This window comes from Haliotis rufescens, unplaced genomic scaffold (assembly GCF_023055435.1).
Source record: "Haliotis rufescens isolate VD_foot unplaced genomic scaffold, xgHalRufe1.0.p SCAF_5, whole genome shotgun sequence".
In the NCBI taxonomy this organism is placed as follows: domain Eukaryota; kingdom Metazoa; phylum Mollusca; class Gastropoda; order Lepetellida; family Haliotidae; genus Haliotis; species Haliotis rufescens.
The window spans coordinates 4,093,331-4,108,757 of record NW_025964223.1 but is presented as its reverse complement, the minus strand read 5'-3'; the positions used below and the strand labels follow the sequence as shown (position 1 = coordinate 4,108,757).

Below are 15,427 nucleotides of genomic sequence, written 5' to 3'. Positions count from 1 at the left end.
GGCATGCAGCATCATATTGTAGCTAGGTACCCTTCTATAAGCACACGGGGCATGCAGCATCATATTGTAGCTAGGTACCCTTCTATAAGCACACGGGGCATGCAGCATCATATTGTAGCTAGGTACCCTTCTATAAGCACACGGGGCATGCAGCATCATATTGTAGCTAGGTACCCTTCTATAAGCACACGGGGCATGCAGCATCATATTATAGCTAGGTACCCTTCTATAAGCACACGGGGCATGCAGCATCAGTGTACAGCTGGGCCCCCTTCCTCAAGCACATGTGAAGCTAACCTGCAGTTCGGTGTACATCTCTGTTGACATGGTGTGTCGCCATCCTCAAACGTCTTCAGGACCGTCATCTCACATGAATCTAGGACAGGTGAAAATTGTAACGTTTATTCATCAAATGTGTGTCTAATGCTTCTTTACGTCCCTCCTGTCCCCATGCATCCCTGCACTGAATCATGGAGTGAGCATTACCGACCGACGCACCATAAAAAGCAACAACATGGTTATGCCTCCCCCAAATTTGACCCAAGTCCCTCTTATACGATTGATATGGAATATCGGTCTAATAGACAACCAACATAACACACAAACAATGTCTCAGTTCTAGAACTAAGCAGAAGATATAATCCCTCATGAAGCCAGTGCATCATTCAAACATTCCAACAGTTTCCGCTTTAAAGAGGTTCCGGACTAGTGATTAATGAACACTAAGTTACTTCCCTTCCTATTCGGCCGTAACGAATGGTTTAGAACATATATCAGCGTAATTACTAATATTGTATCCGACCTTTTGTCCGTTTTGCAAATAACAAAATCAAACACAATTTGTGTCTTCATTACCGCGTGTGACGCCATACAAAGTATTATGAAATGACTGGTATTTACAGAGACACAAACCAGTTGATATTGCGTGCGAGACGCCTACTAAAAGACATGGAAATCACGCGCATAATACGTAGGAAATGGTAAATCAAGACAGTATTTTTCACTTTGATGACAAATGGAACAAACATCTAAATGTCCTGTCGCCGGTAATTTTTACAGGATGTTGCTGCTGAATGTGCTCACACGCCTCATCCTTTAATGCCCCCATTCCAGACGAGTTCAGCCCATGTTAGATTATGGAAAGTAAAAACAAATATTTTACACCATCGAGTGCAAATTTGATCAGTTTTGTCCAGTTAAAGATCAGAAAGGATATTAGGTCTATAAATGTCACGGTTGTTCGGATGTCAACGGAAGAATTTTTTTTCAGCTGGTCTATTAATTTAGTCTCCACCGTCCTGATATCATTTGGCTATTGCTCAAAGCTACACGTGATTTAAAGGCTGCATCATCGCAGAAGCTGAGAGAAAAGTACTTCTTCCTAAATTATTGTCGGTAGGCATTTGAAATAATGACATTGGTATATACTCTGCCCAAAACGTGATTTTATATGTATATTTTATTTGTCATATACATAATCATCAGATGGTAATCGAGTGTTCAAAATTGGCACACATCATTCTCATTGACCCAGGTATGGCACACATGGAACAGTAGATTTTGAAGGTGAAGGTCATCTGTTCTCAATATCTTGTATGTTCACCATTAGAGTCCAAAACTGACTGGCATCGTCGTCTCATGGAAGCAATCAGATCCCTTATTGTGGCCTTGGGAATGTTCTCAGTGCTCCAGTGCTTGTGCCAACTGTTGGAGGTTCTATGGTTGTTGCTGACGTGGTCTTTGATCCAGTTTATCCAATAAATGTTCGATTTGGTATACATCTGGAGACCTGGAGGGCCATGGCAAGACCTGGATGTTGTGATTCCTGAAAAAAGGCTGTTGTCAGTCTTGGCGTGTGATGTCAGGCGTTTGTTTTGTTGAAAATAATCTGACGTGTGTCCGAAGAATCTCAACCGTGTAAGTTTTACGTTGTCCCGTTAAATTCCCTTGAACTTGAACCAGCTCTGCAGGAGATGGCTGCCCGCATCATCACACTACCACTCCACTTCCTGTATTCAGTTTCGTGCATAACGTTCCCCGCGACGCCTGTAAACACAATGTCAACCATCCGCACGGCGAAGCATTAAACGTGACTCAAAATGACATCTCGAACTGGTCGTCTAGCGCGAATACCTTCAGTGCGTGAACATTTCCTCACTGTTGGGTTTATATCCTACGCAATCCAGGTAATGCCGTAGTTGTGGAGGTGACCTTGATGGTTCTTTCACGTCAGTGACGTAGCCGTAAAATCTGCCCTGTGATGTTGTAGTGATACGTGGTCAACCGGATCTGGTTAGGTCCCATGTTGTCCCTTGTGTCTGATATGGGTTCCAAACTCTTGTAATGGTGCTTGGTGCTACGTGGAAAAAACCTGGCTACAGCTGAAGATGGTTCTCCTGTTTGCAGTCGGCCGATGGCTTAGATGCGTTGGGCTTCCGTCAGTCGTGGCATGGTTTCGCTGTTCACTTGCTGTAAGATTGTGATGACATGCATGTCATGTTAGTGTGTTTCGGCGCCAGGCTCTCACGATGATGGGTTTTTGATCTTTTCACCAAATTTCGGCAGTACCTCATTCTTTCCACATAAATCAATTCCAATCGATGCAGAAATGACCAATTCATTTTTGGGTATTAATTTATTATGGATGTCGGCAACACTCTATCAGATATTTACGATTTTACTACTTTTGTGGGGTTTGTTTTGCAGAGTTCATATAAATTACAAAATATAAATGAATACGTGATACACTGGTATATTTCAATATTTAGCTTGGCAGATTCTTGAATAATTGTTCAAACGGGATTCAAAATTGGTACGAATAGTCTGCGTGGGTTACATACATGTATAGAGGACAACGCGTTGGCCACTTGAAAATCCTATTTATTAAGATAACATGATTTCGCATTTACCTCATTTTTACTGATTCCGTTAAACTACCTTAAAGCTATAAACATGGATTTATATGTCCACGTAGGTCAGAATGTAATGAGTTATGTATGTCTACGTGTAATGTCCTTTTCTCTTCAATACCTCATATAACCAGTTTCGATATATTTCTTTAAAAAAACATGCCATGGTATTGCAACTGTTTTATCCAGAGTTCTCGAGAAAATGTACCATAGTGCAATTATGCAATCACCAACAATTTCCAAGTATTATATTCTTGTTTCATTTTATGAGGTCAGTTTGAGTATGTACAGCTGCAAAGATTAACATTGGTAACTATGTATGTTTCTAAGAGATAAACATTAGTTCATTCTGGCGGCCATCTTGAAAAGACATGGCGGCCATTTTGCATTTTCACGTGGCCAACGCGTTTTCTTGAACAAGTTACCCAAGGAGACGATTCTTGCACATTTTGCTGCGTGTATAACCATTTGAACAATTCTTACCCAAAAGGACTCTAATCTGCTTGGTTACTTAGGAGCAACACAGTTTAGTGCTTTTCTGTAACGCCGCAATGAATACTGTAACGTCATAATATTGCCGTTCCGTGAAGAACTGCGTTGCTATAACAGACACCTTTGAGGGGTTAACACGTGTTGTATTGTTTGTCAGGGATAACCTACCTCCGTTTCTCCTGCTGGTGTCACACTGTCGAAGAGGGAGGGATGGGACGGTCTCCATGATGAGGCCGAGAGCGGCGGCGTCACACGGCAACGTCATGTCGCAGCATCCGCAACTGTTGACCAGCTGTGCCTGAAGACACGACTTCTCGCACGCCTGTGACAGTGCAATGGGAGACGGTTACACGGACATCCACTCTAACCCGTATGCCTAATCTCACAAGTGTCAATGTCACAGTCATAGTGTTCACTTCGTTTTTCTTCACGCTTTACAAATGTGACGTTTAGAGTAAAAACTCGTTTATCAAGACGGTACCGAACCCTGTGAAACGCCCGGATTGACAAATGTCCGGATTAATGAATCCTGTGGATGGAGTAGTATTCTTTGGTATATATGTTGTGTTCCTGACGAGAAATTTTGATAGGCAAGGTTTTCGGAATAACGAGGTTTCACTGTATACAATATGTGTCTTTAACATAGTGAAACTTGTAGCATATAGTTAATTATACATACATTAATACAAGAAGCTTATGGACTTTTTTATTAAGACAGCAATATCCTAGTCCTCTTTGGCTAGACACGCTGACAATTTAAACTGTTCGTATTAACTCGTATCATGTATTGACAGGCGTTATCAAAAGGGTTAAGTGACTGAATGTTGTTTTATGCCACGGTCAGCAGTATTCACGCTATACCACTGCGGCTTGAACACAATATGAGTTCGGCAAACCAGTGGTCGACTGCTTATACTAATCAAAACATGTTAAGGACCAACCGATTTTATATTACTGTAGTTAATCGGCCATGCCATGATATTAACTGTGGTAATATTAAAGAATAATTTGGTCCTAAGCGATTTTTAGTGGTGTATATGAACCAATCCACATCGATGGCGAAACTCATCTGAAATCAGTCGGTTCTAACAGTGTATCAGTTCTTACCTTGTCACTATATTTGATGTTTTCTACCTGGGTGGAGAATATGTTGGGTGGACCGTCTTGCCCGTGGATTTCACAGTTGCCAAACGGGGAAGGTGTGCGCTCAACAAACACCTGCACACAAGACACAGTGAACCTTATTTACAGCAACCCTAGAGGAAATCACCACCCCATTCAGTGAACCTTAGTTAGATTTATTTCCAAAAAATTCCAATAGTCTGCTCTTACCTTCTGTACGCCGACAGATGTTGCAAACCCAGGGGAGATGTCGAAGCCCTCGTCCTCAGGGAACGGCATGGCGGCGACGTTATGGACTGTGACCTTGAAGCCGACTCTGTTGGTGAGAGACCTGACGTACTCATCCTCCTCCACGTTCAGCATGATGGACAGCCCTGGAGGGAACACCATCCTCATTACCCGCGCCACTGTATCTCTACTATTACGGTACATTCCTTTGCCCCGTAGACCGCCTCCGTGGTCTAGTGGTAGAGCGCCCGCCCGGAGAGCGGACGGTCCGGGGTTTAATCCCAGGCCGCGTCATACCAAAAGACGTTAAAAGATGGTACTTTAGTCTTATCACGACATGTCAGCTTGGTAGCAAAACCCGAAGTGATGCGGTCCTTTAGCACTCTTTTGATCCCCGTGCCCCGAATAAGAAGATAAGTAGACAACACGAGAATTAATCTACTTTAGCTGTTCGCTTTGTGTTGGCAATTAATCAACTTCGTGGTTTGTTGGGACTGCGGGTGTTTCAGAATCAGGAAATGAATTTTGACTGTGAGCAACTGTCGAGTAGAACACAGTTTCAAGATGTATGGGACCCCTGAACACCCGTAGCCAGTGGGTTGTGGTCATGGCGATGGTCTTGCAGCGTTTCATTGGTACGAGGCCCTAATTCGTCCCAGTTATGACCTTTGGTTGGTCACCACAAACTCCTTTTTTTTAAAGAGGCCAACACTTGCGACATGTGGCACATTAGGCTTACACCCCACATCATTCCCACTATTCGAATACCTGGTTCGCCCCAATTATGTTTCTAGGTTTGTCAGCACCATACCCGTGCTCGTGGGTTTCACCGAAATGGTAAACGTCTGAGACCTGCATCACTTAGGGCTTTCCTCCTACATTAAGCTGACGCGCCGTGATATGACTGGAATACTGTTAAAAGCGGCGTAAAAATCCAACTCACTCACTCACTCATTCCCACTAGACTTACATTCCACCCCGATCACCCACCAAACACGCACGCACACACACACACACACACACACACACACACACACACACACACACACACACACACACACACACACACACACACACACACACACACACACAGACACACACACAGACACACACACATTCACATTGTCGACTCTCACGCAATCACACTCACATTAAGCTTGCACCCCACTCCGACCTACACAATTTTACATAAGGCTTAAACCACCACCCCCACACCCACACCCACACCCACACCCACACCCTCTACCCCTAAAGCCCCACACACACTCACAGTAGGCTTACACCACACATTAAGGGGCCAACAAGGTTGGTAGTGACCTAGTACTTACCATATAAAGGCCCAGTCTTTGTTGTGTACATCTCGTCCGTCGCAGTGGTTGAGAAGGTGTAGCAGTTGCCGTGCATGTAGTTGTAGAACTTGGTGAAATTCCTGGGAACGACAAGTGTACCAAGCATAGTGACATTTAGCTTGCCAACGATTAGAGGCCAATGTTAATTTTTAGCACTGATTTTACGACGAACCAAAATACCGTGAAATACCACAAATACCACTTCCACAGAATCTGGTTATTTCTAGAATGATCTGTATAATTAACATCTAACAACCAGAATAGCCCGAGAAACTTAGGCGGCCGAGAAAACAATATATCCTGAATCACTGATGCAAAGTAACTTCATACTTTATATATTTAAAAGCAAAAGGCACTGAGTTTATCAATATGTATGACTACGAAATCCGGATGTACAGTCAAACACCGCTGTGTCGAAGTTGACACAACCGAAATTCACAACTCCAACTTCTAAATGCCTCTCAAAGATGTTATTAGAACGTGGACTGCAATACGTCCATGATGCGCCATAAGATAAGTTCTGATTGGATCTGACCCTTAAAACTAAATTTACATCTGATTGGTTAGAAGCGGGTCAATATATATTAGCGATCAAGCTATCCAGGGTACATATGCGACATGAATATCTAAACATACCCCTGGGTTCCGAGGATGGCCTACAGTATCTGTTCTCTTACCTCGGTGTACATCTTTTTCCTTGATAGGAACACTCTATGAGCATGTCCTCCAGCTGGTGTCCGATGTTGGTTCTTACTCTTGGCGGAAGGTTGGACAAGGCTTGTTGGAAGCTAAGCGCTTCTCTGTATTCTTGACTGTACGAGCCAGATGGTGTCGACGTGTCCACAGTGATGGGGGTGTCGGTGACGTCTGAGATACCGAGAGCCTCTATGGGTTCAGGGGAATCGGCTTCTGGCACCTCTGAACTCACTGTCTTCTGAAAGAAAAGGCTACACAGTTGGGGTTGGGTTGGAGATGGGGAGGAGGGAGAGGGTTAATGGCCCTGCGAGTGTTTTTCATTCGGCAAAATATACATACCTGATTTGTCTCGTTATCTCGTAATTCTTTTATCTCGTAACTGAACTAATCCGATACAATTTTCCTTCAGATGCTGCAAGGAGTTGTCATTTAAGTAGATACGCCTCTGACCCGTGACGACCCGGGGTAGAATAGGTCTTCAGCAACCCATTCTTGCCGTAAAAGGTGACTATGCTTGTCGTAAGAGGCGACTAACGGGATCGGGTGATCACGCTCGCTGACCTGGTTCATGCATGTCATCGTATCCCTATTGCGTGGATAGATGCTAATGATGTCAATCACTGGATTGTCTTGTTCAGACTTTATTATTTACAGACCGCCGTCATGTAGCTGGAATATTGCTAAGAGCGGCGTTAAACAACAAACAAGCAAAACAAATTGTTGCCAGGGATGGCAGGGGCCTTGGGAGTTGCTGTCTGGAACCTGTGTCGAAGATGCGTGGTTCGAATCCAAGAGTTTGGTTGCCATATTGGATATCTGACCTTTGAATCATTTTCTTCCGAATATTTGTTATTTGTCTTCCATGGTAAATCTGCCCTCGACCCCAACAACCCCCACCCCCCAACCCCACCTACCTTTTCGCCTATGTCGAAATCGTAATTGCTGGACACATTCATCAGCTTGGATTTCTTGGCGGCATTGATGTTGCAGATGGTGATGGCAGGGAAGCGAAGCTTTGTGTTGTACTCCAGGCTGACTACTGTAGACACCTCCCGCGTCCCGAAGGCGATGAAAATCGTCCATATGTTGTACACTGCCACTCCTGAGGAAGATACACAGTTATGTCTATTATTCCGTATGTAATGTTTGCCCCGATTATATTTCTAGGTTTGTCAGCACCATACCCGTGTTCATGGGTTTCACCGTAGTAGTAAACGTCCAAGATGTGCATCACCTCGGGCTTTTCTCCCACACCAAGCTGACACGCCGTGATTTAACTGCAATGCTGTTCAAAGCGGCGTTAAACCCAACTCAGTAGTAGTAGTAGTAGTAGTAGTAGTAGTAGTAGTTGTAGTAGTAGTAGTAGTCCATTTATATTGCGCATATTTCCATACCACTCAGGGGCATACGCAATGCGCTATAACCCCGTCACCGGATCAGTGTGCACTTAAGAATCATTCTAAGCTCACTGAGGAGTATACATCCCAAGCTGCCTGTTAGGGGGGTAGAAGTTTAACGATCACATTGCCACCTCATCCTACCTGGTACCCTTTCACTGCTGGGTTAATAGAGGCAGATTTTGAACAAAGTCACTTGCCCAAGGAGACGCCACATGAGTTACATGTGCTTCAGTGTGGGGCAGGGCCGAAGCCCTAGAAACTCTCAGGAGCCAAGCTGCCGAAACGCGGTCACCCATCCAAGAACTCTCCGCGACCGAAATATAATGTGTTCTCAATCACAGAAAGAACACAACTAATGTAAGATTGATTGCAGCGACCCCTGGTAAAATCAATCAATGAATAATACAATTATGTGATGAAATATCTAATTCAGATTATCATACAACCACAGGCATGACCCAGAGAAATACATCATATGGCATGGACACGAACAAGTGCACTATGAAGGACTGATGACCTGTAATATTCACTAGTGGCACTGTGATAGTGTGGTGACCTGTAATACACACGAGGGAGGGTGCTATGAGATTATGATGACCTGTAATATTCACTAGTGGCACCATGATGGTGTGATGAACTGTAATACACACGAGGGAGGGTGCTATGAGATTATGATGACCTGTAATATTCACTAGTGGCACTATGATGGTGTGATGAACTGTAATACACACGAGGGAGGGTGCTATGAGATTATGATGACCTGTAATATTCACTAGTGGCACTATGATGGTGTGATGAACTGTAATACACACGAGGGAGGGTGCTATGAGATTCTGATGACCTGTAATATTCACTAGTGACACTTTGATGGTGTGATGAACTGTAATACACACGAGGGAGGGTGCTATGAGATTATGATGACCTGTAATATTCACTAGTGGCACTATGATGGTGTGATGAACTGTAATACACACGAGGGAGGGTGCTATGAGATTATGATGACCTGTAATATTCACTAGTGACACTTTGATGGTGTGATGAACTGTAATACACACGAGGGAGGGTGCTATGAGATTCTGATGACCTGTAATATTCACTAGTGGCACTATGATGGTGTGATGAACTGTAATACACACGAGGGAGGGTGCTATGAGATTATGATGACCTGTAATATTCACTAGTGACACTTTGATGGTGTGATGAACTGTAATACACACGAGGGAGGGTGCTATGAGATTATGATGACCTGTAATATTCACTAGTGAAACTATGATGGTGTGATGACCTGTAATACACACAAGGGAGGGCACTTTCAGATTTTGGTGACCTGTAATATTCACTAGTGGCACTATCAGGGTGTGTTGACCTGTAACAAAACAAAGGGAGGGCACTATGAGATGTAATATTACCAGTGGCACTATGAGTTTGTGATGACCTGAGATATGCACGAGGGAGGGTGCTATGAGGTTTTGATGACCTGTATATTCACTAGAGGCACTATGATGGTATGATGACTTGTAATATACACGAGGGAGGGTGCTATGAGATTCTTAGACCTCCTGTAATATTCACTAGTGGCACTATGAAGGACTGATGACCTGTAATATTCACTAGTGGCACTGTGAGTGTGTGATGACCTGTAATACACACAAGGGAGGGTACTATGAGATTCTGATGACCTGTAATATTCACTAGTGGCACTATGAGTGTGTGATGACCTGTAATACACACAAGGGAGGGTACTTTGATATTCTGATGACCTGTAATATTCACTAGTGGCCTCTCGTATTAAGCAGGTGGGGCACTGTGAAGCTCTGATAACCTCGTGTAATACTTGGAGTGTTGCTAAATTCGGCGTAAATGTAAACTCTCTGTTTATGGCGCAGAGTTCTTGTAAGAAACAAACAACGGATACCGGGAACCTAAAAGACTGAAAACGAGGTCTTTGAGTCGTTGATTTAACTTTAATACGTATGTCGAATATTTCAATAAGAACAAGTTTTTCACCACTCACCGGCTCCCGCCAACACCGCCAGAATCCAAAACATTCTCCTCGTTAGGCCTGGCTTGCCCACAATCCTGGCCAAGCCATGCATGCTGGTGTTTTCCGCGAAGTACTCGCCGAGGGAACGCACTGATTCATGGTGGGCTCGTTTTTCGTTCATTTTTAGAATTCGTAACCTCAGCTCACCCTTGTCAATATATGAACAACACACTAGCTTACGAAACTTATCTCATTCAGATGTGTTCTGCAAGAGAGCATTTCCAGTGGGCAGATTTACAAGGTCGGTTCCATTCTCTTGAATTCTCAAATCACGGTTTGCATTCTCGTGGCGAATCTGTGAAGATCGTTTAATGAACGTTATATGCCGTTGTTGCAGATGTTGTGAGTACTAATAATGACGGTCTTGGTGGTGCGGTGTTGGCTCTATGCTTCCATCGGTTCTCAGCGGGAGTTACAATTTCCACTGTGTATTAAGGCGTCCTTATCCGCTGTACGTATCTGTAATCAATCAAAGAATTATAGCCAGGACGTGTTGCAATGAGAGGCAAGCCACACATACTGTTAATTAATATCCTGTTGTTCACAAATCTATGTGCCACCTACGGCCAATACAGCATACACACGCGGCTGGTTGATACCCACAGACAATATGCATGATATATGAGATTGTATGATGTTATCGCACGCCCGGGACTATCTGTGTGAAATGTATATGATACACGTGGCGGTTTCACACCCTCACTTCAATATCGGCTAATGGTGTCTCAATTAACATGCTTTGATTTGGAACCATCATCATTCGAGTCCACTCAGCTCCGTAACCTTCATAACACATCGGGAAACTTCGGGCGTAGTGATATCGCATGGTGACGCCATATCCTTCCGCTTAAGGTTCGTGCAACATGACGGACTAACATGAGTATTGCTGTTTAGATTGTCGATAGAAACTAAGTACACATTTGATATCGAGCAACAATAATATAAGGGTCACGTCTGCGCGAGATGTGTTGCGTCACGTGTAGTAGTGAAACTAGTGATGGCTGGCTGGTATTTAGGGTTGAGGTGTGCAGTGTCTCTCGTTCTGTGAGCTTATTTTGATTTAATAATCGCGTCTGGACCAGACAATCTAGTGGTTGACATCATGAGCATCGATTCATGCAATTGGGATCGATGACATGCATCAACCAAGTCAGCGAGCCTGACCACCCGATCCCGTTAGTCGCCTTTTACTACAAGCAAAGTCGCCTTTTACAGCAAGTATGGGTTGCTGAAGACCTATTCTACTCCGGAATCTTCACGGGTCTATGACTGACGGACCTTTATATAAAGTAACGCACATTTCCCCTGGTTCGCCACAAATCAGCTTTTATATATTTTGTATGTTTTCATGTTCTTTCAAATATCGAGAATCAACACCACATGTTGAAAATTATAAAAACAACAACTTTGCGGCTATTGTGTGTTTTATCTTATTAAATTAATGAGGAGTGTTTTGTGCAAACGCTGTCTGTTAACAAATCTTCGCAAATGGGGTAATTTAAGCATCCAAATGTATGTAACAAATATACAATTTGGATGTACATCGTATGAGACAAAAAAGCTATAAAATTGCCTCTGTGTATTGCTGTTGCTGCAAATGTACCACCAAATCCCTGTCTCAAAGATTAACCACTATCCTTAATACATTCAAGGAAGGACCTTCTTTATATTCACAGAAGGGGAAGCGGAATTAATATCATGTGAATTCTATAAATCTCCAAGGATTTGCTTGAATCTTTACCGGTTCCACCCTCCAACTGATGTACCCACCCGCGTGCGCTGTACAAGGCGATCTTAGCGCTGAGGTGATCGTTACTCCCATACCTTAACATAGACTTACGACAGTCTTAAGTTGTTTTGTACAACGACACCCTGAATTAGAAAAACAGGGCCAGAGAGACCTCTTCATCGGTTTCACATTTAGATCTATGCATAAAGATTCAGAGTGACAAAACACTTTCAACAAGAATGTATATTCGTCCTCATTAGAATTCTTTGTAACGCTAGTCCATGTATAATTAACTGATCAAGAACTCCTGGTTATAGCCGAATTCCTTGGTAAAACATACATCCTTTGCATGTTTGGGCGTTAGATTAGAAAATTTCAGCTTCAACATAAGCCACTGCGTTGTAAATACTAACACAATCTAATTCAGGTATTTGATGCTATAGTGTGTACACACAGTACACAGACATAGTGTGTTCCTCGATCAAATATACTGGGAATTCCAAACACTGTTAATGCAAGAAAATTAAAAAAACAAGCATTCAAAGAGCCCGAGAACGAGAGAAGCGTGTGCGTTGACGATTGTTACCATGGGCAACACATTATATGTCCATCAGTAAGCCTTCCATGTCATCTTTACACTATCTGCAGCACCGGGTACTATTTGATTTGATGTTGGATTTAATTACTTCTTGTTTATGTAATACAGACTTTATTTGAATTATCTGCTTGGGCGTGTGGCTGGTGCGTTTAGAACTATTGACTATGGTATTAATTAAGAGCCCAACCTAATAACTTTGAACTGATTGCTAAAATGTAAAAGTTTCAAATGTAAGGTTCCAGCTGACCGAGGAGATTCTTTATTTGCACAAATGTGGACAATCGGTCCATTGTATAATCTTGGTCCACACTCAATATAATAATACATTCTTGAATAAACTTTAGAGTGTGAATACAGATCTCTGTCTTTCATGGATGCTATAACAAGGAAATTCTCATGAGCATCGCATGATATATAAATACAGCTTATTTCTTATAATACATTCATTTTTCAAATATATATGAGTATAAATTCATTTTTTTAAAAGTAGGGTGGACATACTATTTCGAAGGAATATACTGTTTACGAAAACCATCATACATTTAGCACACTAATAAAAATGATATTCATTTTCAATGTAACCCTGTTTAATAACGTGACATAAGCCTTGCTGTCTTGGTGCTTTATAACATCTTGTCTCTACATGAAGAGGATGAGAAGTACAACGCAACTCAGCTGATGCACATATAAATTTATTAATTGATATTACAGCAATATAAGTCTCTTCAACCAATTCAGGTTTGAACAGTAAGTAAGCATTTTAGTGTCATTTGCGCGTGAAGAATGCCATCTTGTACATACGAAAACGTGTAACTGTAAACGTGAGAAAATTTCAGATAAAATCTTATAAAGATACAGCAAACGTCTTGTTTTCCCAGCAATAGCCCAAACAATGCTTATACAGTAAAATCTATATCTTTGAAGCCCAGCTACATATGCCATTTGTCGAAGCTTGATATTGCATATTGTAACACGTTCTAGGATACATTCATTCGGGCATTATTAATAATTTACACCAGTAACTAAGCCCATATATAGGGGATATCTCCCACATTCTACCCTTACACCATGGTCTGGTGTAGTAGCTTTAACCCCCAGAACACGCTTGCAAGCTAACAAGTGTACAGATTCAATTTCCTTGTTTTAGAAAATACCCCAGATTTCAAGCTCTTGTAAAAGAACAGGCAAAACGTTAGTGTCGAATATTCTAAAGAACAAACTATATAAAATAGGTTTGAGGCTTACGAGAGTTTAATAGACAGTGAACAACGCCTGTGGCCTGTGTAGCAGCATTGGTAATATGATTATTCGAAAATCAGCTACTTGAAACAAATAACGTCCAAAAATACTTATAAGAACACACCCACGCTGACTGTTTGTCACTATAATACCCGTGGAGTTAATATATGTATGCTGTATGTACATAATATTGTGCACGTAGATGAGGAAGAGAACTCTACTGCAAGGTATTGTACTGCCTTCCCTAACAATCCCCTATTTGTGTCTACCCAGAGCAGCCCTACTGCTGAGACGATAGGTGATGTCAATATTGTAAATAGCATTGATATTAGTAACACTGTCTATGATTCAACCTTGAATGCTGTATAAAAATAGAAGATTTCTGATGGAAATGCAAACACGTAGTCTGCACAGTATTCATTAACACATCCTTCTCAGAATAATGATTTGCAAAGATTTACTAAACGTGTTGTTCATGATTGTACCTGCTGTTCTGAGACACATTATCAGAGCTATAGTCTCGATAATACATCAACTTTTATTAACCAACTTACTCCCCCACAGCATGGCTCTAGCATAACACGTGCGTTAATAAACAATATGGAAAAGTGTAATGATTATTATTCTCCCAACATTGTAAATATACTTAAGGTTATAGCCTCAGTGTGTGTGGACGTTGGGAAATTAGAATATCCTGAATTTTCCCATCTAATTGGTAAAGGTGATATAATTGGTTTGCATGAAACAAAACAGGTTCACTTGATGAGCTTGACATTTGCGGTTAAGTGCTATACATTCATCACAGAACCAGTTCCCAAAGGAAGTCTGGTGGCATTGGTTAAGCAGTCAGAAATAAATACTCTATATCTCTCCTATTGATTACAATTGTGAATTTGTTTAATGGTTCTGTATATCCAAGTCATTATTTAACTTTGACAATGACACGTGTCTAGGAATACTGTACCTACCCCCAGAAGGTTCTAAATGTGCTAAAGATGACATATATTTCCTTCATTCATTTTGCACATGGAGTTTAATACAAAGGACCAGAACACTGAACACTCCTCTTTACCAACTACAGGAAGTAATCAAGGGAAGAGTCAATAGCTCAGGATATAAGTTAGTAGAATTATGTAATAATACCAATATGTATATATGTAATGGCAGGCTAGATAGACACACAGGAGATGGTAAAGTTACTTGTAAAGAAATCCCCCCAAAAGATCACGATGAAAATCACAACATTATGAAAAGGATAAAGCAAATAATATCAACACAGAATCTGTCCCCAAACTGACCCATTTATTGAAATAATAAAAAAGGTCATGACGACCCAGCACGGGCTATTAATGAGTTTGCTGAAGAGCTCGCGCGTCTGCTCACTGATGCAGCACTCCTATGTTTGGAAAAAGGCGTCCGGTTCGCCACGACCAGAGAAAAAGTCAAAATTTGCAAACCCTGGTTTCGGACAGAAATATACATGAAACATTCTATTTTTCCAAACGCCGATACTTTATGCATAAATTAGCAATCAATAAATTCATCATCGACAAAGTTGAAAAAAATATAAGAAGTACCTTTATAAACATATAAATACATAGAAAACTGAAAAATTTAGTTC

The 15,427-nt window shown here is 41.8% G+C and overlaps 1 protein-coding gene across 1 annotated transcript; it reads right to left on the bottom strand.

Annotated features, from left to right (window-relative positions):
- Window positions 1-251: 251 nt before the first annotated feature.
- LOC124133608 (amiloride-sensitive sodium channel subunit gamma-like) lies at window positions 252-10,676 on the bottom strand. The gene is made up of 8 exons (XM_046498064.2): window positions 10,211-10,676; window positions 7,711-7,898; window positions 6,778-7,034; window positions 6,080-6,180; window positions 4,734-4,897; window positions 4,509-4,619; window positions 3,570-3,723; window positions 252-376 (listed from the first exon to the last, which is right to left on the bottom strand). Exons 1-8 carry the CDS (start codon window positions 10,359-10,361, stop codon window positions 252-254), a joined length of 1,251 nt encoding a protein of 416 aa, XP_046354020.2. The 5' UTR covers window positions 10,362-10,676.
- Window positions 10,677-15,427: the final 4,751 nt, after the last annotated feature.

Excerpts from the sequence above, each read along its gene's own strand:
- LOC124133608 (XM_046498064.2), bottom strand. The coding sequence starts at position 10,361 with ATGAACGAAAAACGAGCCCACCATGAATCAGTGCGTTCCCTCGGCGAG. Across the intron at positions 4,620-4,733 it reads CATCTGTCGGCGTACAGAAG|GTGTTTGTTGAGCGCACACC; the intron begins GTAAGAGCAGAC and ends TCTTGTGTGCAG. Across the intron at positions 377-3,569 it reads CACCAGCAGGAGAAACGGAG|ATTCATGTGAGATGACGGTC; the intron begins GTAGGTTATCCC and ends CACCTGTCCTAG.